At 39.6% G+C, this 25,963-nt stretch overlaps 2 protein-coding genes across 2 annotated transcripts; both read left to right on the top strand.

The window, feature by feature from the left end:
* The first annotated feature begins 811 nt into the window (after positions 1-811).
* Positions 812-11,463, top strand: LOC146576345 (myosin heavy chain, fast skeletal muscle-like). The gene is made up of 40 exons (XM_085271547.1): positions 812-861; positions 955-1,177; positions 1,275-1,418; positions 1,504-1,660; positions 1,835-1,862; positions 1,942-2,053; positions 2,147-2,239; positions 2,327-2,390; positions 2,918-3,016; positions 3,107-3,210; positions 3,304-3,442; positions 3,528-3,646; positions 3,746-3,895; positions 3,980-4,150; positions 4,238-4,544; positions 4,679-4,752; positions 4,846-4,933; positions 5,016-5,133; positions 5,247-5,370; positions 5,450-5,586; positions 5,690-5,945; positions 6,143-6,385; positions 6,520-6,696; positions 6,806-6,951; positions 7,047-7,137; positions 7,241-7,630; positions 7,736-7,862; positions 7,989-8,107; positions 8,329-8,525; positions 8,618-8,801; positions 8,894-9,059; positions 9,193-9,317; positions 9,411-9,719; positions 9,808-10,011; positions 10,093-10,218; positions 10,306-10,476; positions 10,618-10,722; positions 10,813-10,908; positions 11,023-11,154; positions 11,344-11,463. Exons 2-40 carry the CDS (start codon positions 974-976, stop codon positions 11,359-11,361), a joined length of 5,814 nt encoding a protein of 1,937 aa, XP_085127673.1. The 5' UTR covers positions 812-861; positions 955-973; the 3' UTR covers positions 11,362-11,463.
* Positions 11,464-15,361: 3,898 nt separating this feature from the next.
* LOC146576344 (myosin heavy chain, fast skeletal muscle-like) lies at positions 15,362-24,997 on the top strand. The gene is made up of 35 exons (XM_085271539.1): positions 15,362-15,376; positions 15,568-15,617; positions 15,711-15,933; positions 16,031-16,174; positions 16,260-16,416; positions 16,591-16,618; positions 16,698-16,995; positions 17,083-17,146; positions 17,682-17,780; positions 17,871-17,974; positions 18,068-18,206; positions 18,292-18,410; positions 18,510-18,659; positions 18,744-18,914; positions 19,002-19,308; positions 19,442-19,515; positions 19,615-19,702; positions 19,785-19,902; positions 20,016-20,139; positions 20,221-20,357; positions 20,459-20,714; positions 20,912-21,154; positions 21,289-21,465; positions 21,575-21,720; positions 21,816-21,906; positions 22,010-22,399; positions 22,505-22,631; positions 22,758-22,876; positions 23,098-23,294; positions 23,387-23,570; positions 23,663-23,828; positions 23,962-24,086; positions 24,180-24,488; positions 24,577-24,780; positions 24,863-24,997. The coding sequence occupies exons 3-35, from the start codon at positions 15,730-15,732 to the stop codon at positions 24,995-24,997; spliced, it is 5,394 nt and encodes a 1,797-aa protein (XP_085127665.1). The 5' UTR covers positions 15,362-15,376; positions 15,568-15,617; positions 15,711-15,729.
* The last annotated feature ends 966 nt before the right edge of the window (positions 24,998-25,963 follow it).

Here is a 25,963-nt window from a genome sequence, read left to right as displayed (position 1 = left end):
TTAAATGTATTTATAACAAATTATTTTATAGTAATAAATTTTTTAATATTATGTTCCCGGTAGCTATATATAACACACAGAAAGTCTGATGATTTTTATGTCCTGTAATTATACACCAGTGGCACTAGAAGTTTAAAACTGGCTATCAAAATATCAAAGATAGTTGGACACACAGATAAGCTTACTATAAACTGTATCAAATTAATATCCATTTATCTTCAAAAGTTATTAGAATGAATAATCCCAAAACCATGCAGAGCACTATTTTAATTTACCACTAACTATATTGTTAACATTTCTTACATTTTCCATATTTCGGAGCATAATCACTTAAATAAATATACCAAATAAACCACAATACATTGGCAATATTTTTTTCACTAAGGAATACAGCTGAATTGTTTATATTTGAAAGTATGTTGTATTAGAAAAGAGGGATTACATATGTGGAAAATGGATCAAAACAATTCATTTATTTTTGACCATATCAGTATCAAGAAGCAAGGTGTCAGACATTCATGACCAAACTAAGGAGAGTGTAAATGCTGAGGAAGCAGAGCCGTTGTCTATAAAAGCAGCAGCTCTGGACATTTGCTCTAACTGACGGGCATCTAAGACGGGTGAGTACAGTAAAGGATTCAGCTACCATGTTTTATCTACTGTGTATTATATGCTCTCATTAAGTTTATATTTTCCATTTTTAAGTGTTCAGTTATTACATTTTTTTTTGACACTGAAAATTTTACCTTTTGAATGGATTCTTAAACTGAAGAGTAAAATGTCCATTGATATACGTTTACTTATTTTATAGCACCTTGACATACACAGGATACCAAGGAATTTCTGTTTGCATCAGCTGAGGTAAAATCCACGAATCAAAAAGAATGGATGTTAATTATGGTTTGTATAATAAGTACAGTAAATGATTTATGTGTCAATCCATCATATTTTCAGTCTTTAGTAAAGTGCCACCATGAGCACAGACGCGGAGATGGCGCAGTATGGCGCGGCGGCCATTTACCTACGCAAGCCAGAAAAGGAGAGGATTGAGGCCCAGGCTGCTCCATTTGATGCCAAGACGGCCTTCTTTGTGACTGTTCCTGATGAGATGTATGTCAAGGGGAAACTTACCAAGAAGGAGGGTGGTAAAGCCACTGTTGAGACAGACGACGGAAAGGTAGATGAATTATCAATGTACTTTATCTATTTGTCAAATATATAGTGCCAAACTTTGAAAGCTGATTTTTTCTAAGTGATCTTAATTTTCTATTCAGACGGTCACTGTAAAGGAGGATGAAATCCACCCTAGAAACCCTCCAAAGTTTGATAAGATGGAGGACATGGCCATGATGACCCACCTTAATGAGCCATCTGTGTTGTTTAACCTCAAAGAGCGTTATGCATCATGGATGATCTACGTAAGTTTTCACATTGCTGTGTGTGAGAGGAAAGTATCATGCTGATCTGTAAATGTTTAAATGATATTTATTGTCTATGATACAGACCTACTCTGGGTTGTTCTGCGTTGTCGTCAATCCCTACAAGTGGCTTCCTGTATATGATGCTACATGTGTAGGAGCATACAGAGGAAAGAAGAGGATTGAGGCTCCACCCCACATCTTCTCCATCTCTGACAATGCCTATCAGTTTATGCTCACTGGTAAGCTCAATTCTCTATTAAAGACTTTAAATGCATTTAGGACTTCTACTTAAAGAGATGACCATTAATCATTGTGTGAAAAAATTTTTTTCTTAGAACATAGCTACTTATAAGTGATTGGAAATAAATGAATCCTAAGATTATTCAAGACATGCTTATATGTTTTTCTTTTAGATCGTGAGAACCAGTCTGTCCTGATTACGTGAGTATAATAAAAACTGTATGCAAAATATATAAAAACGATATAAAGGCATTTTAACAATGTGTCCCATAAACCCCAGTGGAGAATCCGGTGCAGGAAAGACTGTCAACACCAAACGTGTCATCCAGTACTTTGCAACAATTGCAGCTCTTGGAGCTAAGAAGGCTGAGCCAGCAGCTGGCAAAATGCAGGTAGATTTTTTATTCTGCATCAACGTCTTTGTGACAGAAAAAGAAAATCAATTTTGGAAGATCAGCTCACATAAAAACAATATATTCTTGCAGGGCTCTCTTGAGGATCAGATTGTTGCTGCCAACCCTCTGTTGGAGGCCTACGGTAATGCCAAGACTGTGAGGAATGACAACTCCTCTCGTTTTGTAAGTGATTAAAACGAGTTAATGTAAATGAGCTTTTTACTACTTGCTCTCATGAAAGGCAATATTAATAAAGATCTACCCGTGTAGGGTAAATTCATCAGGATTCACTTTGGCACATCTGGCAAGCTGTCTTCAGCTGATATTGAAACATGTAAGTTTGAACCACAGTGTAAATTACCATTATCTGTGATAGAAATTATATTTAATTAGTCACTTAAATGTATTCAAGCTCTGGGGAATGAGAATCAAACTGATAAGTCCAGAATGCCCCCCCCCCCCCCCCCCCAAACCAACCAAAAAAAACCCTAAATATTATGTAACAGATCTGTTTAGTTATTTTACAGCACATAAAGAGATGAGTCACTTAATTTCAGAAGAAGTAATATTGTCTGTTGTGGTGGAACACACGGATGCATGAACAGTGTGGTTACGCTATATATATAAGTTATATACTGTAACCCAGTAGTTATCATGTGTGTAAGTAGGAACATATTGCAAAAACATTTAAAGTATAATAAGGTATACTGTGAAGCACGTTATAAGTAAAGCAACAGAACTGAAAAAAGTTTCAAACACGCCCAATGACAGCCAAGGAAATGAATGCATGCATGATCCATTTTGCAGTTTTGACTGTGATGTCTCATGTCTACAGTGTCAAAATTAATCTGTTGTCCTTAGATCTGCTGGAGAAGTCCCGTGTCACCTTCCAGTTGTCTGCTGAGAGGAGCTACCATATCTTCTATCAGCTGATGACAGGCCACAAGCCTGAGCTTCTGGGTATGTTGACAGGACACCTAAATTTAAAATTTAAAACCATTAAAATCACATTCTAAGCAAAAAACAAGTTAACTTCATTTCTCCTTTCAGAGGCTCTTCTGATTACAACTAACCCTTATGACTATCCAATGGTCAGTCAGGGTGAAATCACTGTCAAGAGCATCGATGATGTGGAGGAGTTCATTGCAACAGATGTAAAATCACATTTGACACAGAATCTTATACTTAACCATAAATATCTTCTTTTGTTTTATTTATTGATAGCTGATTTCATTTTTTTCTTACAGACTGCTATTGACATCTTGGGCTTTACTGCTGAAGAGAAGTTAAGCATCTACAAGCTGACTGGTGCTGTGATGCATCATGGCAACATGAAATTCAAGCAGAAGCAGCGTGAAGAGCAGGCTGAACCTGATGGCACCGAGGGTATTGTGAAATATTTCTATAATGGAGAAATGTTTGAAGTATTTGTATTTATTAGGTATTATAATGATTTGTTTTAATCCAACAGTGGCTGACAAGATTGCGTACCTATTGGGCCTGAACTCGGCTGATATGCTGAAAGCTTTGTGCTACCCAAGAGTCAAGGTTGGCAATGAGATGGTGACCAAAGGTCAGACCGTCCCACAGGTAATTCATAAAAGGGAGACTTGTATAATCATATTATAATTATAAACATTATAGCTGTATTCATATGGTTTTGTATAATTATAAATTCTTGTTTGCCAGGTCAACAATGCTGTCTCGGCTCTGTGCAAATCTATCTATGAGAAAATGTTCTTGTGGATGGTTATCCGTATCAATGAGATGCTGGACACAAAGCAGCCCAGACAGTTCTTCATTGGAGTGCTGGATATCGCTGGGTTTGAGATCTTTGATGTGAGCACTTGAAACATTTCAACACATTTCTTAAACTTTAAAGACTTTATTGCCATGAAGTTAGACATGTTTGTACTATTACAGTTCAACAGCTTGGAGCAACTCTGCATCAACTTCACCAATGAGAAACTGCAACAGTTTTTCAACCATCACATGTTTGTCCTGGAGCAAGAGGAGTACAAGAAAGAAGGCATTATATGGGAGTTCATTGACTTTGGTATGGACTTGGCTGCCTGCATTGAGCTTATTGAGAAGGTAAACAGCTACTATGGAAGAAATGTACATGTGGTTGCATATGTTACCTCCCTTGAAATTTTAATATAATTTATGATATTTTCTCAGCCAATGGGCATCTTCTCCATCCTTGAAGAGGAGTGCATGTTCCCCAAGGCCTCTGACACAACTTTCAAGAACAAGCTGCACGATCAGCATCTTGGCAAGACCAAAGCATTTGAGAAACCAAAGCCTGGAAAGGGCAAGGCTGAGGCACACTTCTCCCTGGTTCACTATGCTGGTACAGTGGACTACAATATCACTGGCTGGCTGGACAAGAACAAGGACCCACTGAATGACTCAGTTGTTCAGCTCTACCAGAAGTCTGCAAACAAACTAATGTGCTTCCTTTACGCAGCCCATGCTGGAGCTGAAGGTAAGAAAAAAAACTGCTCACAAACTGCCATGTCCAGTACAGATAGCTACAATGTGCATACTGCAGGATAAATTTATACTGTGAAAAATATTTTTTCCAATTCCAATAATGAAATTTACTGTTTATGAAAACAGAGGCTGCTGGTGGTGGCAAGAAGGGTGGTAAGAAGAAGGGTGGTTCCTTCCAGACTGTGTCTGCTCTTTTCAGAGTATGTATAGATTTTCATATATATATATATATATAAATTAAATTCTAATTTTTAAATAGTATTAACCTATTATCTAATGATGCTGATCTACAGGAGAATCTGGCCAAGCTGATGACCAACTTAAGAAGCACTCATCCTCACTTTGTCCGTTGCCTGATTCCCAATGAGACAAAGACCCCAGGTACCCCACAGTAATATTAACTGCAAAAATGACAGTAAGAATATAGAAAAGATTTGAAACATTATGCATTTCTGACTCTCAGGCCTTATGGAGAACTTCCTGGTCATCCACCAGCTGAGGTGTAACGGTGTACTGGAGGGCATCAGAATCTGCAGAAAGGGTTTCCCCAGCAGAATCCTCTATGGTGACTTCAAGCAGAGGTGACAGCACATTACAATATTGGAAAGGAAAAATGAATTCATGGTTGTTGTAAAGGACAAACTTGAATATGATGGAAGAAAAATCTAAGTAACAACCTGATTCTCTCTTGAAGATACAAAGTGTTGAATGCCAGTGTCATCCCTGAGGGACAGTTCATTGACAACAAGAAAGCTTCAGAGAAGCTGCTTGGCTCCATTGATGTGGATCACACACAGTACATGTTTGGGCACACAAAGGTACACTTCATTATATTAATAGACATTAACAAAACACTGTCCATTTGTACTTGTACTTGTGTTTTCAATGATTAAATAGGTGTTCTTCAAAGCTGGTCTGCTGGGCACTCTTGAGGAGATGAGAGATGAGAAACTGGCTGAGCTGGTGACCATGACTCAGGCTCTCTGCAGAGGATATGTCATGAGGAAAGAGTTTGTGAAGATGATGGAGAGGAGGTAACATTGTCATACTAAACTCTATTGTATTCTCTTTTTTATTTCCTTCCTCATATTAAGATCCTACGACACTAAAAGTAACACTCTCATGTTTGGTTTTTAGAGAATCTATCTACACCATCCAGTACAACATCCGTTCTTTCATGAATGTCAAGAACTGGCCATGGCTGAAAGTATACTTCAAGATCAAGCCTCTTCTGAAGAGTGCTGAGACTGAGAAGGAGTTGCAGAACATGAAGGAGAACTATGAGAAGATGAAGACAGACCTGGCTACTGCTCTGGCTAAGAAGAAGGAACTCGAAGAGAAGATGGTCGGCCTGCTGCAGGAGAAGAATGACCTGCAACTTCAAGTGTCTGCAGTAAGTAGTAGAGAAAAGTATATATTACACCTGTAGTTCATGTATGTTAAATTTAGATATGAAAAGGCCACATGCTTATTTTATCCTCTGATTATTTATGTGCTAAAACAAAAGTGTAGCTAAAAGTACGATCAAGAAAACACTAGGACAATGTGACTCACAAATAATCTAACTTGTGTGTTCAACATGTATTATAGGAAGTTGACAATCTCTCTGATGCTGAAGAAAGGTGTGAGGGGCTCATTAAGAGCAAGATCCAGCTCGAGGCCAAACTCAAAGAGACAAGTGAGAGACTGGAGGATGAAGAGGAAATCAATGCTGAGCTGACTGCTAAGAAGAGGAAGCTGGAGGATGAATGCTCTGAGCTGAAGAAGGACATTGATGACTTGGAGCTCACCTTGGCCAAAGTGGAGAAGGAGAAACATGCCACAGAAAACAAGGTTCAGTTCATTTTGATTATATTCTTAGTTCAATTAAAACATATAATGTTGTTCTTTGAATATATATGTTAAACGTTCAAATAATCTGCAAAATCTCAAACAAAATTAAACTTAATGTATTCACATTGTTTCAGGTGAAAAACCTGACAGAGGAGATGGCATCTCAAGATGAGTCAATTGCCAAGTTGACTAAGGAGAAGAAAGCCTTACAAGAGGCCCATCAGCAAACACTGGATGATCTCCAGGCAGAGGAGGACAAAGTCAACACTCTGACCAAGTCCAAAACAAAGCTGGAACAGCAAGTTGATGATGTAAGAAAACTATAATAATGATGTGTTTGTTTTTGTTTTTTATGGAAAGAATTTTAGTGCTGAATCATTGTCTTTCCAACCACTTGAATCAACTGACATGACTTTATAGCTTGAGGGTTCACTGGAGCAAGAGAAGAAGCTCCGCATGGACCTTGAGAGAGCCAAGAGGAAGCTGGAGGGAGATCTGAAACTGGCCCAGGAATCCATAATGGATCTGGAGAATGACAAGCAGCAGTCTGATGAGAAAATCAAGAAGTAGGGCTTTTTTTGTAAATAATTTTCTTTACACACACTGCATTGCAATAATCATATGGACTATGATCGTAAAACCATACTTCTTCCACACCAAGGAAGGACTTTGAAATCAGCCAACTTCTCAGCAAAATTGAAGATGAACAATCCCTTGGTGCTCAACTTCAGAAGAAGATTAAAGAACTTCAGGTAACACTAATGACCAGTGTTCATAAAGAATATTGTTCATTATAAGTCAAAAACCTACTTTAGTTCAGGTTCTAATCGATAAATCCAAATAATTTCAAACTAGGCTCGTATTGAGGAGCTGGAAGAGGAGATTGAGGCTGAGAGGGCAGCTCGGGCTAAGGTAGAGAAGCAGAGAGCCGACCTCTCCAGGGAGCTTGAAGAGATCAGCGAGAGGCTCGAGGAAGCTGGTGGAGCAACAGCTGCTCAGATTGAGATGAACAAGAAGCGAGAGGCTGAGTTCCAGAAACTGCGTCGTGATCTTGAGGAATCAACTCTGCAGCATGAAGCTACTGCAGCAGCTCTCCGTAAGAAGCAGGCTGACACTGTCGCAGAGCTCGGAGAGCAGATCGACAACCTCCAGCGTGTCAAACAGAAGCTGGAGAAAGAGAAGAGCGAGTACAAGATGGAGATTGATGACCTCTCCAGCAACATGGAGGCTGTTGCTAAAGCAAAGGTGCGGACAGTATTTATAGAGAACAGATTTTTTCTTTTTTACATTTCAGGACCGCCAAAGCAGCTCATTAACTGTTAACATGGATATGGCATTACTTGGTGACAGGGCAACTTGGAGAAAATGTGCAGGACTCTTGAGGATCAACTAAGTGAACTCAAAGCCAAAAATGATGAGAATGTTCGTCAGCTGAATGACATTAATGCCCAGAAGGCGAGACTTCAAACAGAGAATGGTAAGTGATGTATAACAAAGAACCAGTCTGTGTCTGGAAATTTGTCATTTACAGGTACCTAAAACTACAACCAATCAGTGGGTGAAATGAAACAAACTGGGCTTAATACATGTGTGTTAACTACAGGTGAGTTCAGTCGCCAGCTTGAGGAGAAAGAAGCTCTTGTTTCTCAGCTCACAAGGGGCAAGCAGGCCTTCACTCAGCAGATTGAGGAACTGAAGAGACACGTTGAGGAGGAAGTGAAGGTCTGAAATATTTTCTCTCTTCTTTTAAATTTCAGCACTTACTAATAAAAACAGACAAGTTTTAATCAGTTACAGAGACACTCAGTAACTCTGAGACAGATAATCCTCTAATTTCTTTCTTAGGTTTTACCTCTTAAATCTGTTATCCTCTCAGCATTAGACTTTAAAATTGATTTCAACAATAAAATATCGAAATCTGAAATCAACTGTTACTTCAACAGGCCAAGAATGCCCTGGCTCATGCTGTTCAGTCAGCACGTCATGACTGTGATCTGCTGAGAGAGCAGTTTGAGGAGGAGCAGGAGGCCAAGGCTGAGCTGCAGCGAGGAATGTCCAAGGCCAACAGTGAGGTGGCTCAGTGGCGATCCAAATATGAGACTGATGCCATCCAGCGAACTGAGGAGCTGGAGGAGTCCAAGTAAGTCACCATACTTTCATTGTTTAAATTGGTTTTCAGACTTAAAACCAACCAATTCAGACTTAATCAAAACAAAATTATTTTAACAACAGGAAAAAGCTTGCCCAGCGCCTGCAGGAGGCTGAGGAATCCATTGAGGCTGTGAACTCCAAGTGTGCCTCACTGGAGAAGACCAAGCAGAGGCTGCAGGGTGAGGTGGAGGACCTCATGATTGACGTGGAGAGAGCTAATTCTCTGGCTGCCAACCTTGACAAGAAGCAGAGGAACTTTGATAAGGTAAAGTTTTAAACATAACCTCTGTCATCAAAGGAGAATTACACCCATTTCAACAACTAATTATTTAATTAATTAATTTTTAATTAATCTAGGTCCTGGCAGAATGGAAGCAGAAGTATGAGGAGAGCCAGGCAGAGCTGGAAGGAGCCCAAAAGGAGGCTCGTTCTCTCAGCACTGAGTTGTTCAAGATGAAGAACTCATATGAAGAGGCTCTGGATCATCTTGAGACCATGAAGAGAGAGAACAAGAACCTGCAGCGTACGCTTATCTTGCTATAGATCATATGGATATGATTCTAATGTTTATATTCATTTACAGCTTTTGTTGTGGCCAAAACATTTGCATATATCAGCTCCAAGTACTAAAACTCTTGGCTGTGTTTGCTCTGTAGAGGAGATCTCAGATCTGACTGAGCAGATTGGTGAGACTGGAAAGAGCATCCATGAGCTGGAAAAGGCCAAGAAGACTGTTGAGACTGAGAAGTCTGAAATTCAGACAGCTCTGGAGGAAGCTGAGGTAATGTATTTTATAAAAATGTACTTTGTTTGTAATTACATTTCTAAAACTATCCCTTCTCCAGTTTATGTTGAAATAAACCTTTATTTAAAGGGAACTCTGGAACACGAGGAGGCCAAGATCCTTCGTGTTCAGCTTGAGCTAAACCAGGTAAAAGGTGAGATTGACAGGAAGCTGTCAGAGAAGGATGAGGAGATGGAGCAGATCAAGAGGAACAGCCAGAGGGTGATTGACTCCATGCAGAGCACCCTTGATGCTGAGGTCAGGAGCAGGAATGATGCCCTGAGAGTCAAGAAGAAGATGGAGGGAGACCTGAATGAGATGGAGATTCAGTTGAGCCATGCCAACAGACAGGCTGCTGAGGCCCAGAAACAACTGAGGAATGTCCAAGGACAGCTCAAGGTGAGTTGGTAGTTCATTTGTGTTTGTGTGAATTTTTAATTAACCTCCAAGCAAACAATGATAATATCTTTTGTTTGTTTGTCATCAGGATGCTCAGCTGCACCTGGATGATGCAGTCAGAGGACAGGAAGACATGAAGGAGCAGGTCGCCATGGTGGAGCGCAGAAATGGTCTGATGGTGGCTGAGATTGAGGAGCTGAGAGCCGCTCTGGAGCAGACAGAGAGAGGACGCAAAGTAGCTGAGCAGGAGTTGGTTGATGCTAGCGAGCGTGTTGGACTGCTTCACTCTCAGGTTGGTATTCATTACTTTACAAGAACTTTGAGACATCAGAGAGTGAGAATCACAGCATTAAAACTGTTCTCTTTCATTCAGAACACCAGTCTTTTGAACACCAAGAAGAAGCTGGAGGCTGACCTTGTCCAGGTTCAGGGTGAGGTGGATGATGCAGTTCAGGAAGCAAGAAATGCTGAGGAGAAGGCCAAAAAGGCTATCACTGATGTAAGTTAGTACTTTACAAGCCTTCTTTTCTTTTCAAAATTTTTGTTCATGCTTGATCAATAATGCCAACACCACCCATACTTTCAGGCTGCCATGATGGCTGAGGAGCTGAAGAAGGAGCAGGACACCAGTGCTCACCTGGAGAGGATGAAGAAGAACCTGGAGGTCACAGTCAAGGACCTGCAGCACCGTCTGGATGAGGCAGAGAACCTCGCCATGAAGGGTGGCAAGAAGCAGCTCCAGAAACTGGAGTCCAGGGTATGTACTGCATATATATATGCATATATAGTTATTATTCAAGTATTAAATAAACACTTTGATGCCATCACATGATCTCCACCCATTTTCTTTCTACTCTTAATATTTATTAAAAGCTGATTACTTATCATGGCATTAAAGGTCCGTGAACTAGAAACTGAAGTTGAAGCTGAGCAGAGACGTGGAGCTGATGCTGTTAAAGGAGTCCGCAAATATGAGAGGAGAGTGAAGGAGCTCACCTACCAGGTGATTACACATTTACCTAAACATCTATTACATTTAAGTTCCTAAATTCTTTCTTCTTCAGCCATCAGTAACAGTTTGTTGTTTATGCAGACTGAGGAGGACAAGAAGAATTTGGTCAGACTTCAGGATCTGGTGGACAAGCTGCAGCTCAAAGTCAAGGCTTACAAGAGACAGGCTGAGGAGGCTGTGAGTGAAATGTTTTGTGATTTTTACATATGGAATTCACAGCTTCATAACTGAGATATCTCTCATATATGATCAGATATGTTTTTAAATAAAACATATTGTTGCACTGAACAGGAGGAACAGGCCAACACCCACATGTCCAGACTGAGAAAGGTCCAACATGAGATGGAGGAAGCTCAGGAGCGTGCTGACATTGCTGAATCTCAGGTCAACAAACTGAGAGCCAAGAGCCGTGATGCTGGAAAGGTAATTCATGTAATTTGTTTTACGAAAAAATGTACCGTTGTTTAATGGAGTTGTTTGATATAAGAGCTTTATGTTAATAATTTTCTGTGAATTGAAGAGAGTGTAGATACTATATTTACAATGTAGAATGAATTGTTTCAATGTTGATAATATTTGTTGAATAATTTTACCTTTCATTATTTTTTTCAGGGTGAAAGTGCTGAATAAGACACATTCTTTTGGAACTTTTTGGCAGTGTTCATAAAATATGAACTAACTGTTAAATTGTCCACGTATGATGTATTAATTCAATAAACACTTTCATTATGATTTCATGAAATGTAAAGAGTTTAATTTATTCTTTATTCTAAAAAAAGTCACATTCACATATACAATTTTTAACACGATAGTTTCTTCAGAATAATCGTGATTCATACCTACAGGACATCGTCCTGTGAAATGAGGACAGCACTTTTCCCTTTGTGTTCTCCCTTCTTGTGTTCAGCATTAGTGATGGCAGAGTTAAGTTAACCTTTAAAAGAAAACCATTCTTCCAGAAATATATTTGTAAGGTCAGACAATGTTGTTGGATGAGAAGGCCTGGTTCACAGTCTAACTCACTCCAAAGGTGTTTAATCAGGTTTTGGTCAGGACTCTGGCAGGCCAGTCAAGTTCTTGCACACCAAATTCCCCCATCCAATTTGTGCACTGGCACTCCATCATGTTAGACCAGGAAGGGGCTGTCCCTAAACTGTTCCCACAAAGCTAGGAGCATGAAACTGTCCAAAATGTCTTGGTGTGTTGAAACATTTCACCGGAACTAAGGGGCCAAGGCCATTTCGTGAAAAATAACTTCACATCGGCGCGATTCATCTCTTATCCAGAAAACATGAATACTGCCACAGTGTCAGTGTGCTTTTCTGCATCTTATGTATTGCATTGTGCCTGGTTATGTAAGGCTTTAGTGCAACTGCGTAGCCATGGAAACCCATTCCATGAAGCTCTCTAAACACTGTTCATGAGCTAATCTGAAGACCACATGAAGTTTAGAGTGTTGTAGTGACTGACTCCAGAAAGTTGGTGACCTCTGTGCACTATGTGAGACCCTGCTTTATCAATTTATGTGGCTTACCAATACACGGCTGGTTGCTGTGGTTCCTATTCACTTCCACTTCATTATAACACCACTAACAGTTGAATGTAGAATATTTAGTAACAAGGAATTTTCACTACTGGACTTGTTGCACAGGTGGTATTCTATAATGCTGCCATGTCGGAATTCACTGAGCTCCTGAGAGAGACCCGTTCTGCAATAAATGATTGGAGAAGAAGACTGCATGCCTAGGTGCTTGATTTTAAGCATGTGTTGCCATGGAAGTTTTTGAAACAATTGAATTCAGTGCTTTGGGTGGGTAATTAAAAAATTCTCTGTAGAACAATGTGCCATTTTGCATCTTTAGCAGGTTAAACATTTTAGGCTAAATATTACCATAAATTCACAGTCAAAAACTGATAATGCCTGAGATTGACTTTTTACATCCAATCTATTTACAGTTATAAAAATATTCCTTCAGACAGAGCTGTATATATGTGTTTATATTAAAATGTCCAAATTAATCTTATTACCAAACTTTAATAGGTATATTCAACAACTGCCATAATAACATCACATATTTTTTCAGGATAGTATTTGTAGCTGCACTGCTCTATATATACAACTCTGGTATACATTTACTTTTGAGAAAGGCAAAGCAGTAAAAAAGACGGACCAAAATCCAGTTCGCTTGTAAAAATACAAATTGAGTTTAAGGCAGTGCAAGTCACCATAAAACAGTGTCACTGATATAATACTGTAATGCTCACTCACATATAAGGCCACAATTGGTGGTGCCTTTCTACTTTCTATTTCGGATCATGCAGTACAGCTTACCTCAACTGAAAATGTGGACAGACCTCTAACAAAATCTGATATCTCCCCCACAGCACATCTATCTATACACGTGTGTGTGTGTGTGTGTGTGTGTGTGTGTGTGTGTGTGTGTGTGTGTGTGTGTGTGTGTGTGTGTGTGTGTGTGTACATGTTTAGACATTTTTGTGAGGACAGAAAATTGGCAAACTACTATACTTGTGGGGACCATCAATCCCCAAAGTAAAATGAAGAGTAGAAGAGGATTTGAAATTTTGAGCTGGACATTTCCTCTGCTCTTTAATGTCACCCTATGGTCATCCCTCTCCTTGAAATATCTGTTCACAACAGCCCTTTCCATTTTTATTTGTCAGAGTCTGATACAATCACCACTCTCTCCCCAGGAACACTCTCTACCACTTTACCCAACTTACTCCAGAATTCTTTTTCTTTTCTAACTGACATCCAACTTGTGGGGCATATGTACTGACAACATTCAGAATCATCCTTTTGATTTCCAGGTTCAAACTCATGTTCCTGCCTGACACTTTATTCACCTCTACAACAGGATAGCAAGGTGTGACAAAAGAAAATAATAATGAAGTGATGTGGATAAAAAGAATAGCAAGAAGTACCAGGTCCAGTGTTCCATGACTAGGATAAAAACTGCATTGTTCCTCCTTAATTAAAGGTTCAACTAAAAGACACACTCTGCAGCATGCTGGCATAGACCCTACCAGAGAGGCTGAGGATGATGCCCACCATTTGACACTCTGTGCTTTTTGCAAATGACTTCATCCTGAGCACTTGAGACATGTGTGAAAGGTTCTGGAGAAGCCACGGATAATGTTGTCAGACCTTTCGTTTGGGCAGAGTACTTGATTTGTCATTCATCATAGTAAAGGGATCTTATCCTTGTCTCATTAGAGTTTAAGGCTTTGTGAATGGTGAAGGGATCACAGAGACTTCATGTGTAGAACTGTCAATTAAATTGGGGGATTTTGTGCATGTTAGTGGCATCCATAGATGTCTAAGTGATCAGACAGTACTCATCACTAGCTCTCTCTAATGAGAGAGAGTTAGTAGCTCCATTGTAATTAAGAAATTTCAGTGCACTCGTCCAGATAGAAGTCCAAGCAAAAGAAACTCATCTATGACTCGATATGGACTACGATAGTATTTTCACAAAAGTATTAAGATATTAGTAAGTAAGAAGTAAGACACTTAATACTGTACACCTAGCAAAGCACTGGGCTAAATAAAAAGCAGATCAAAAAGTGTTTCCATTTTTGGTTGTAATGCTGTGTGTCTGCTCTGCAGTTTTGTTGCAATTCTACTGGCCCTTGGAATTACAGTGAAAACACACAACATACTGCATTTGATATTTGACCATGGACTTACCTTACCAATAGGTATAGGTACTTGTGGGTACTTCTGTGTTGTTGAAAAATAAATATATCTGTCTTTTGTGCCAACCACAAACCACTCCTCCTGTCCTTTGCTGGATTTATTTTTGACCATGATAGTATCTCATGTTCTGCTAGAAAGATAGCAAACATTAAGTCAAGTTTGAGCAAGCTTTAGAAATAAAAGCTAATCCTTTCTATGATCCCAGATTTTCCCTTCCTGTAAGAATATATCATTTAATTAGTTTATCAAAATTGTAAGCTAAAAGCTGTACGTTCACTTCTATCCACACAGAAATTAAATGTATTTATAACAAATTATTTTATAGTAATACATTTTTTAATATTATGTTCCCAGTAGCTATATATAACACCCTTCTGGCAATAACAGAAAGTCTGATGATTTTTATGTCCTGTAATTATACACCAGTGGCACTAGAAGTTTAAAACTGGCTATCAAAATATCAAAGATAGTTGGACACACAGATAAGCTTACTATAAACTGTATCAAATTAATATCCATTTATCTTCAAAAGTTATTAGAATGAATAATCCCAAAACCATGCAGAGCACTATTTTAATTTACCACTAACTATATTGTTAACATTTCTTACATTTTCCATATTTAGGAGCATAATCACTTAAAGAAATATACCAAATAAACCACAATACATTGGCAATATTTTTTTCACTAAGGAATACAGCTGAATTGTTTATATTTGAAAGTATGTTGTATTAGAAAAGAGGGATTACATATGTGGAAAATGGATCAAAACAATTCATTTATTTTTGACCATATCAGTATCAAGAAGCAAGGTGTCAGACATTCATGACCAAACTAAGGAGAGTGTAAATGCTGAGGAAGCAGAGTCGTTGTTTATAAAAGCAGCAGCTCTGAAGATTTGCTCTAACTGACGGGCATCTAAGACGGGTGAGTACAGTAAAGGATTCAGCTACCATGTTTTATCTACTGTGTATTATATGCTCTCATTAAGTTTATATTTTCCATTTTTAAGTGTTCAGTTATTAAATTTTTTTTTGACACTGAAAATTTTACTTTTTGAATGGATTCTTAAATTAAAGAGTAAAATGTCCATTGATATACGTTTACTTATTTTATAGCACCTTGACATACACAGGATACCAAGGAATTTCTGTTTGCATCAGCTGAGGTAAAATCCACGAATCAAAAAGAATGGATGTTAATTATGGTTTGTATAATAAGTACAGTAAATGATTTATGTGTCAATCCATCATATTTTCAGTCTTTAGTAAAGTGCCACCATGAGCACAGACGCGGAGATGGCGCAGTATGGCGCGGCGGCCATTTACCTACGCAAGCCAGAAAAGGAGAGGATTGAGGCCCAGACTGCTCCATTTGATGCCAAGACGGCCTTCTTTGTGACTGTTCCTGATGAGATGTATGTCAAGGGGAAACTTACCAAGAAGGAGGGTGGTAAAGCCACTGTTGAGACAGACGACGGAAAGGTAGATGAATTATCAATGTACTTTATCTATTTGTCAAATATATAGTGCCAAACTTTGAAAGCTGATTTTTTCTAAGTGATCTTAATTTTCTATTCAGACGGTCACTGTAAAGGAGGATGAAATCCACCCTAGGAACCCTCCAAAGTTTGATAAGATGGAGGACATGGCCATGATGACCCACCTTAATGAGCCATCTGTGTTGTTTAACCTCAAAGAGCGTTATGCATCATGGATGATCTACGTAAGTTTTCACATTGCTGTGTGTGAGAGGAAAGTATCATGCTGATCTGTAAATGTTTAAATGATATTTATTGTCTATGATACAGACCTACTCTGGGTTGTTCTGCGTTGTCGTCAATCCCTACAAGTGGCTTCCTGTATATGATGCTACATGTGTAGGAGCATACAGAGGAAAGAAGAGGATTGAGGCTCCACCCCACATCTTCTCCATCTCTGACAATGCCTATCAGTTCATGCTCACTGGTAAGCTCAATTCCCTATTAAAGCCTTTAAATGCATTTAGGACTTCTACTTAAAGAGATGACCATTAATCATTGCGTGAAAAAAATTGCTTCTTACCACATAGCTACTTATAAGTGATAGGAAATAAATGAATACTAAGATTATTCAAGACATGCTTATATGTTTTTCTTTTAGATCGTGAGAACCAGTCTGTCCTGATTACGTGAGTATAATAAAAACTGTATGCAAAATATATAAAAACGATATAAAGGCATTTTAACAATGTGTCCCATAAACCCCAGTGGAGAATCCGGTGCAGGAAAGACTGTCAACACCAAACGTGTCATCCAGTACTTTGCAACAATTGCAGCTCTTGGAGCTAAGAAGGCTGAGCCAACACCTGGCAAAATGCAGGTAGATTTTTTATTCTGCATCAACGTCTTTGTGACAGAAAAAGAAAATCAATTTTGGAAGATCAGCTCACATAAACACAATATATTCTTGCAGGGCTCTCTTGAGGATCAGATTGTTGCTGCCAACCCTCTGTTGGAGGCCTACGGTAATGCCAAGACTGTGAGGAATGACAACTCCTCTCGTTTTGTAAGTGATTAAAACGAGTTAATGTAAATGAGCTTTTTACTACTTGCTCTCATGAAAGGCAATATTAATAAAGATCTACCCCTGTAGGGTAAATTCATCAGGATTCACTTTGGCACATCTGGCAAGCTGTCTTCAGCTGATATTGAAACATGTAAGTTTGAACCACAGTGCAAATTACCATTATCTGTGACAGAAATTATATTTAATTAGTCACTTAAATGTATTCAAGCTCTGGGGAATGAGAATCAAACTGATAAGTCCAGAATGCCCCCCCCCCCCCCCCAAACCAACCAAAAAAACCCCTAAATATTATGTAACAGATCTGTTTAGTTATTTTACAGCACATAAGAATATGAGTCACTTAATTTCAGAAGAAGTAATATTGTCTGTTGTGGTGGAACACACGGATGCATGAACAGTGTGGTTACGCTATATATATAAGTTATATACTGTAACCCAGCAGTTATCGTGTGTAAGTATAAGTAGGAACATATTGCAACTTCACGGAACATTTAAAGTATAATAAGGTATACTGTGAAGCACGTTATAAGTAAAGCAACAGAACTGAAAAAAGTTTCAAACACGCCCAATGACAGCCAAGGAAATGAATGCATGCATGATCCATTTTGCAGTTTTGACTGTGATGTCTCATGTCTACAGTGTCAAAATTAATCTGTTGTCCTTAGATCTGCTGGAGAAGTCCCGTGTCACCTTCCAGTTGTCTGCTGAGAGGAGCTACCATATCTTCTATCAGCTGATGACAGGCCACAAGCCTGAGCTTCTGGGTATGTTGACAGGACACCTAAATTTAAAATTTAAAACCATTAAAATCACATTCTAAGCAAAAAACAAGTTAACTTCATTTCTCCTTTCAGAGGCTCTTCTGATCACAACTAACCCTTATGACTATCCAATGATCAGTCAGGGAGAAATCACTGTCAAGAGCATCGATGATGTGGAGGAGTTCATTGCAACAGATGTAAAATCACATTTGACACAGAATCTTATACTTAACCATAAATATCTTCTTTTGTTTTATTTATTGATAGCTGATTTCATTTTTTTCTTACAGACTGCTATTGACATCTTGGGCTTTACTGCTGAAGAGAAGTTAAGCATCTACAAGCTGACTGGTGCTGTGATGCATCATGGCAACATGAAATTCAAGCAGAAGCAGCGTGAAGAGCAGGCTGAACCTGATGGCACCGAGGGTATTGTGAAATATTTCTATAATGGAGAAATGTTTGAAGTATTTGTATTTATTAGGTATTATAATGATTTGTTTTAATCCAACAGTGGCTGACAAGATTGCGTACCTACTGGGCCTGAACTCGGCTGATATGCTGAAAGCTTTGTGCTACCCAAGAGTCAAGGTTGGCAATGAGATGGTGACCAAAGGTCAGACCGTCCCACAGGTAATTCATAAAAGGGAGACTTGTATAATCATATTATAATTATAAACATTATAGCTGTATTCATATGGTTTTGTATAATTATAAATTCTTGTTTGCCAGGTCAACAATGCTGTCTCGGCTCTGTGCAAATCTATCTATGAGAAAATGTTCTTGTGGATGGTTATCCGTATCAATGAGATGCTGGACACAAAGCAGCCCAGACAGTTCTTCATTGGAGTGCTGGATATCGCTGGGTTTGAGATCTTTGATGTGAGCACTTGAAACATTTCACCACATTTCTTAAACTTTAAAGACTTTATTGCCATGAAGTTAGACATGTTTGTACTATTACAGTTCAACAGCTTGGAGCAACTCTGCATCAACTTCACCAATGAGAAACTGCAACAGTTTTTCAACCATCACATGTTTGTCCTGGAGCAAGAGGAGTACAAGAAAGAAGGCATTATATGGGAGTTCATTGACTTTGGTATGGACTTGGCTGCCTGCATTGAGCTTATTGAGAAGGTAAACAGCTGCTCTGGAAGAAATGTACATGTGGTTGCATATGTTACCTCCCTTGAAATTTTAATATAATTTATGATATTTTCTCAGCCAATGGGCATCTTCTCCATCCTTGAAGAGGAGTGCATGTTCCCCAAGGCCTCTGACACAACTTTCAAGAACAAGCTGCACGATCAGCATCTTGGCAAGACCAAAGCATTTGAGAAACCAAAGCCTGGAAAGGGCAAGGCTGAGGCACACTTCTCCCTGGTTCACTATGCTGGTACAGTGGACTATAATATCACTGGCTGGCTGGACAAGAACAAGGACCCACTGAATGACTCAGTTGTTCAGCTCTACCAGAAGTCTGCAAACAAACTAATGTGCTTCCTTTACGCAGCCCATGCTGGAGCTGATGGTAAGAAACAAAAGTGCTCACAAGCTAGCGTGTCCAGTACAGATAGCTACAATGTGCATACTGCAGGATAAATTTATACTGTGAAAAATATTTTTTCAATTCCAATAATGAAATTTACTGTTTATGAAAACAGAGGCTGCTGGTGGTGGCAAGAAGGGTGGTAAGAAGAAGGGTGGTTCCTTCCAGACTGTGTCTGCTCTTTTCAGAGTATGTATAGATTTATATATATATATATATGTGTATATATAAATTAAATGCAAATTTTTAAATAGTATTAACCTATTATCTAATGATGCTGATCTACAGGAGAATCTGGCCAAGCTGATGACCAACTTAAGAAGCACTCATCCTCACTTTGTCCGTTGCCTGATTCCCAATGAGACAAAGACCCCAGGTACCCCACAGTAATATTAACTGCAAAAATGACAGTAAGAATATAGAAAAGATTTGAAACATTATGCATTTCTGACTCTCAGGCCTTATGGAGAACTTCCTGGTCATCCACCAGCTGAGGTGTAACGGTGTACTGGAGGGCATCAGAATCTGCAGAAAGGGTTTCCCCAGCAGAATCCTCTATGGTGACTTCAAGCAGAGGTGACAGCACATTACAATATTGGAAAGGAAAAATGAATTCATGGTTGTTGTAAAGGACAAACTTGAATATGGTGAAAGAAAAATCTAAGTAACAACATGATTTTCTCTTGAAGATACAAAGTGTTGAATGCCAGTGTCATCCCTGAGGGACAGTTCATTGACAACAAGAAAGCTTCAGAGAAGCTGCTTGGCTCCATTGATGTGGATCACACACAGTACATGTTTGGGCACACAAAGGTACACTTTGTTATATTAATAGACATTTTTAAAAAAAACTCTCAATATCCACGTATACATATGTTTTCAATGATTAAATAGGTGTTCTTCAAAGCTGGTCTGCTGGGCACTCTTGAGGAGATGAGAGATGAGAAACTGGCTGAGCTGGTGACCATGACTCAGGCTCTCTGCAGAGGATACGTCATGAGGAAAGAGTTTGTGAAGATGATGGAGAGGAGGTAACATTATTATACTAAACTCTATTGTATTCTCTTTTGTATTTCCTTCCTCATATTAAGATCCGACGACACAAAGTAACACTCTCATGTTTGGTTTTTAGAGAATCTATCTACACCATCCAGTACAACATCCGTTCTTTCATGAATGTCAAGAACTGGCCATGGCTGAAAGTATACTTCAAGATCAAGCCTCTTCTGAAGAGTGCTGAGACTGAGAAGGAGTTGCAGAACATGAAGGAGAACTATGAGAAGATGAAGACAGACCTGGCTACTGCTCTGGCCAAGAAGAAGGAACTGGAAGAGAAGATGGTCGGCCTGCTGCAGGAGAAGAATGACCTGCAACTTCAAGTGGCTGCAGTAAGTAGTAGAGAAAATTTTATATTACACTTATAGTTCATGTATATTAAATTTAGATATGAAAAGGCCACATGCTTATTTTATCCTCTGATTATTTATGTGCTAAAACAAAAGTGTAGCTAAAAGTACGATCAAGAAAACACTAGGACAATGTGACTCACAAATAATCTAACTTGTGTGTTCAACATGTATTATAGGAAGTTGACAATCTCTCTGATGCTGAAGAAAGGTGTGAGGGGCTCATTAAGAGCAAGATCCAGCTCGAGGCCAAACTCAAAGAGACAAGTGAGAGACTGGAGGATGAAGAGGAAATCAATGCTGAGCTGACTGCTAAGAAGAGGAAGCTGGAGGATGAATGCTCTGAGCTGAAGAAGGACATTGATGACTTGGAGCTCACCTTGGCCAAAGTGGAGAAGGAGAAACATGCCACAGAAAACAAGGTTCAGTTCATTTAGATTATATTCTTAGTTCAATTAAAACATATAATGTTGTTCTTTGAATATATATGTTAAACGTTCAAATAATCAGCAAAATCTCAAACAAAATTAAACTTAATGTATTCACATTGTTTCAGGTGAAAAACCTGACAGAGGAGATGGCATCTCAAGATGAGTCAATTGCCAAGTTGACTAAGGAGAAGAAAGCCTTACAAGAGGCCCATCAGCAAACACTGGATGATCTCCAGGCAGAGGAGGACAAAGTCAACACTCTGACCAAGTCCAAAACAAAGCTGGAACAGCAAGTTGATGATGTAAGAAAACTATAATAATGATGTGTTTGTTTTTGTTTTTTATGGAAAGAATTTTAGTGCTGAATCATTGTCTTTCCAACCACTTGAATCAACTGACATGACTTTATAGCTTGAGGGTTCACTGGAGCAAGAGAAGAAGCTCCGCATGGACCTTGAGAGAGCCAAGAGGAAGCTGGAGGGAGATCTGAAACTGGCCCAGGAATCCATAATGGATCTGGAGAATGACAAGCAGCAGTCTGATGAGAAAATCAAGAAGTAGGGCTTTTTTTGTAAATAATTTTCTTTACACACACTGCATTGCAATAATCATATGGACTATGATCGTAAAACCATACTTCTTCCACACCAAGGAAGGACTTTGAAATCAGCCAACTTCTCAGCAAAATTGAAGATGAACAATCCCTTGGTGCTCAACTTCAGAAGAAGATTAAAGAACTTCAGGTAACACTAATGACCAGTGTTCATAAAGAATATTGTTCATTATAAGTCAAAAACCTACTTTAGTTCAGGTTCTAATCGATAAATCCAAATAATTTCAAACTAGGCTCGTATTGAGGAGCTGGAAGAGGAGATTGAGGCTGAGAGGGCAGCTCGGGCTAAGGTAGAGAAGCAGAGAGCCGACCTCTCCAGGGAGCTTGAAGAGATCAGCGAGAGGCTCGAGGAAGCTGGTGGAGCAACAGCTGCTCAGATTGAGATGAACAAGAAGCGAGAGGCTGAGTTCCAGAAACTGCGTCGTGATCTTGAGGAATCAACTCTGCAGCATGAAGCTACTGCAGCAGCTCTCCGTAAGAAGCAGGCTGACACTGTTGCAGAGCTCGGAGAGCAGATCGACAACCTCCAGCGTGTCAAACAGAAGCTGGAGAAAGAGAAGAGCGAGTACAAGATGGAGATTGATGACCTCTCCAGCAACATGGAGGCTGTTGCTAAAGCAAAGGTGCGGACAGTATTTATAGAGAACAGATTTTTTCTTTTTTACATTTCAGGACCGCCAAAGCAGCTCATTAACTGTTAACATGGATATGGCATTACTTGGTGACAGGGCAACTTGGAGAAAATGTGCAGGACTCTTGAGGATCAACTAAGTGAACTCAAAGCCAAAAATGATGAGAATGTTCGTCAGCTGAATGACATTAATGCCCAGAAGGCGAGACTTCAAACAGAGAATGGTAAGTGATGTATAACAAAGAAACAGTCTGTGTCTGGAAATTTGTCATTTACAGGTACCTAAAACTACAACCAATCAGTGGGTGAAATGAAACAAACTGGGCTTAATACATGTGTGTTAACTACAGGTGAGTTCAGTCGCCAGCTTGAGGAGAAAGAAGCTCTTGTTTCTCAGCTCACAAGGGGCAAGCAGGCCTTCACTCAGCAGATTGAGGAACTGAAGAGACACGTTGAGGAGGAAGTGAAGGTCTGAAATATTTTCTCTCTTCTTTTAAATTTCAGCACTTACTAATAAAAACAGACAAGTTTTAATCAGTTACAGAGACACTCAGTAACTCTGAGACAGATAATCCTCTAATATCTTTCTTAGGTTTTACCTCTTAAATTTGTTATCCTCTCAGCATTAGACTTTAAAATTGATTTCAACAATAAAATATCGAAATCTGAAATCAACTGTCACTTCAACAGGCCAAGAATGCCCTGGCTCATGCTGTTCAGTCAGCACGTCATGACTGTGATCTGCTCAGAGAGCAGTTTGAGGAGGAGCAGGAGGCCAAGGCTGAGCTGCAGCGAGGAATGTCCAAGGCCAACAGTGAGGTGGCTCAGTGGCGATCCAAATATGAGACTGATGCTATCCAGCGAACTGAGGAGCTGGAGGAGGCCAAGTAAGTCACCATACTTTCATTGTTTAAATTGGTTTTCAGACTTAAAACCAACCAATTCAGACTTAATCAAAACAAAATTATTTTAACAACAGGAAAAAGCTTGCCCAGCGCCTGCAGGAGGCTGAGGAATCCATTGAGGCTGTGAACTCCAAGTGTGCCTCACTGGAGAAGACCAAGCAGAGGCTGCAGGGTGAGGTGGAGGACCTCATGATTGATGTGGAGAGAGCTAATTCTCTGGCTGCCAACCTTGACAAGAAGCAGAGGAACTTTGATAAAGTAAAGTTTTAAACATAACCTCTGTCATCAAAGGAGAATTACACCCATTTCAACAACTAATTATTTAATTAATTAATTTTTAATTAATCTAGGTCCTGGCAGAATGGAAGCAGAAGTATGAGGAGAGCCAGGCAGAGCTGGAAGGAGCCCAAAAGGAGGCTCGTTCTCTCAGCACTGAGTTGTTCAAGATGAAGAACTCATATGAAGAGGCTCTGGATCATCTTGAGACCATGAAGAGAGAGAACAAGAACCTGCAGCGTATGCTTATCTTGCTATAGATCATATGGATATGATTCTAATGTTTATATTCATATACAGCTTTTGTTGTGGCCAAAACATTTGCATATATCAGCTCCAAGTACTAAAACTCTTGGCTGTGTTTGCTCTGTAGAGGAGATCTCAGATCTGACTGAGCAGATTGGTGAGACTGGAAAGAGCATCCATGAGCTGGAAAAGGCCAAGAAGACTGTTGAGACTGAGAAGTCTGAAATTCAGACAGCTCTGGAGGAAGCTGAGGTAATGTATTTTATAAAAATGTACTTTGTTTGTAATTACATTTCTAAAACTATCCCTTCTCCAGTTTATGTTGAAATAAACCTTTATTTAAAGGGAACTCTGGAACACGAGGAGGCCAAGATCCTTCGTGTTCAGCTTGAGCTAAACCAGGTAAAAGGTGAGATTGACAGGAAGCTGTCAGAGAAGGATGAGGAGATGGAGCAGATCAAGAGGAACAGCCAGAGGGTGATTGACTCCATGCAGAGCACCCTTGATGCTGAGGTCAGGAGCAGGAATGATGCCCTGAGAGTCAAGAAGAAGATGGAGGGAGACCTGAATGAGATGGAGATTCAGTTGAGCCATGCCAACAGACAGGCTGCTGAGGCCCAGAAACAACTGAGGAATGTCCAAGGACAGCTCAAGGTGAGTTGGTAGTTCATTTGTGTTTGTGTGAATTTTTAATTAACCTCCAAGCAAACAATGATAATATCTTTTGTTTGTTTGTCATCAGGATGCTCAGCTGCACCTGGATGATGCAGTCAGAGGACAGGAAGACATGAAGGAGCAGGTCGCCATGGTAGAGCGCAGAAATGGTCTGATGGTGGCTGAGATTGAGGAGCTGAGAGCCGCTCTGGAGCAGACAGAGAGAGGACGCAAAGTAGCTGAGCAGGAGTTGGTTGATGCTAGCGAGCGTGTTGGACTGCTTCACTCTCAGGTTGGTATTCATTACTTTACAAGAACTTTGAGACATCAGAGAGTGAGAATCACATCATTAAAACGGTTTCTTTTTCATTCAGAACACCAGTCTTTTGAACACCAAGAAGAAGCTGGAGGCTGACCTTGTCCAGGTTCAGGGTGAGGTGGATGATGCAGTTCAGGAAGCAAGAAATGCTGAGGAGAAGGCCAAAAAGGCTATCACTGATGTAAGTTAGTACTTTACAAGCCTTCTTTTCTTTTCAAAAATTTTGTTCATGCTTGATCAATAATGCCAACACCACCCATACTTTCAGGCTGCCATGATGGCTGAGGAGCTGAAGAAGGAGCAGGACACCAGTGCTCACCTGGAGAGGATGAAGAAGAACCTGGAGGTCACAGTCAAGGACCTGCAGCACCGTCTGGATGAGGCAGAGAACCTCGCCATGAAGGGTGGCAAGAAGCAGCTCCAGAAACTGGAGTCCAGGGTATGTACTGCATATATATATGCATATATAGTTATTATTCAAGTATTAAATAAACACTTTGATGCCATCACATGATCTCCACCCATTTTCTTTCTACTCTTAATATTTATTAAAAGCTGATTACTTATCATGGCATTAAAGGTCCGTGAACTAGAAACTGAAGTTGAAGCTGAGCAGAGACGTGGAGCTGATGCTGTTAAAGGAGTCCGCAAATATGAGAGGAGAGTGAAGGAGCTCACCTACCAGGTGATTACACATTTACCTAAACATCTATTACATTTAAGTTCCTAAATTCTTTCTTCTTCAGCCATCAGTAACAGTTTGTTGTTTATGCAGACTGAGGAGGACAAGAAGAATTTGGTCAGACTTCAGGATCTGGTGGACAAGCTGCAGCTCAAAGTCAAGGCTTACAAGAGACAGGCTGAGGAGGCTGTGAGTGAAATGTTTTGTGATTTTTACATATGGAATTCACAGCTTAATAACTGAGATATCTCTCATATATGATCAGATATGTTTTTAAATAAAACATATTGTTGCACTGAACAGGAGGAACAGGCCAACACCCACATGTCCAGACTGAGAAAGGTCCAACATGAGATGGAGGAAGCTCAGGAACGTGCTGACATTGCTGAATCTCAGGTCAACAAACTGAGAGCCAAGAGCCGTGATGCTGGAAAGGTAATTCATGTAATTTGTTTTACGAAAAAATGTACCGTT

The sequence above is a fragment of the Mchenga conophoros genome, linkage group LG4 (assembly GCF_057382185.1).
Source record: "Mchenga conophoros isolate Kocher_MC1m ecotype Shallow Benthic linkage group LG4, M_conophoros_male_GT1.1, whole genome shotgun sequence".
NCBI lineage: Eukaryota > Metazoa > Chordata > Actinopteri > Cichliformes > Cichlidae > Mchenga > Mchenga conophoros.
This window is presented reverse-complemented; position numbering and strand designations above follow the sequence as displayed.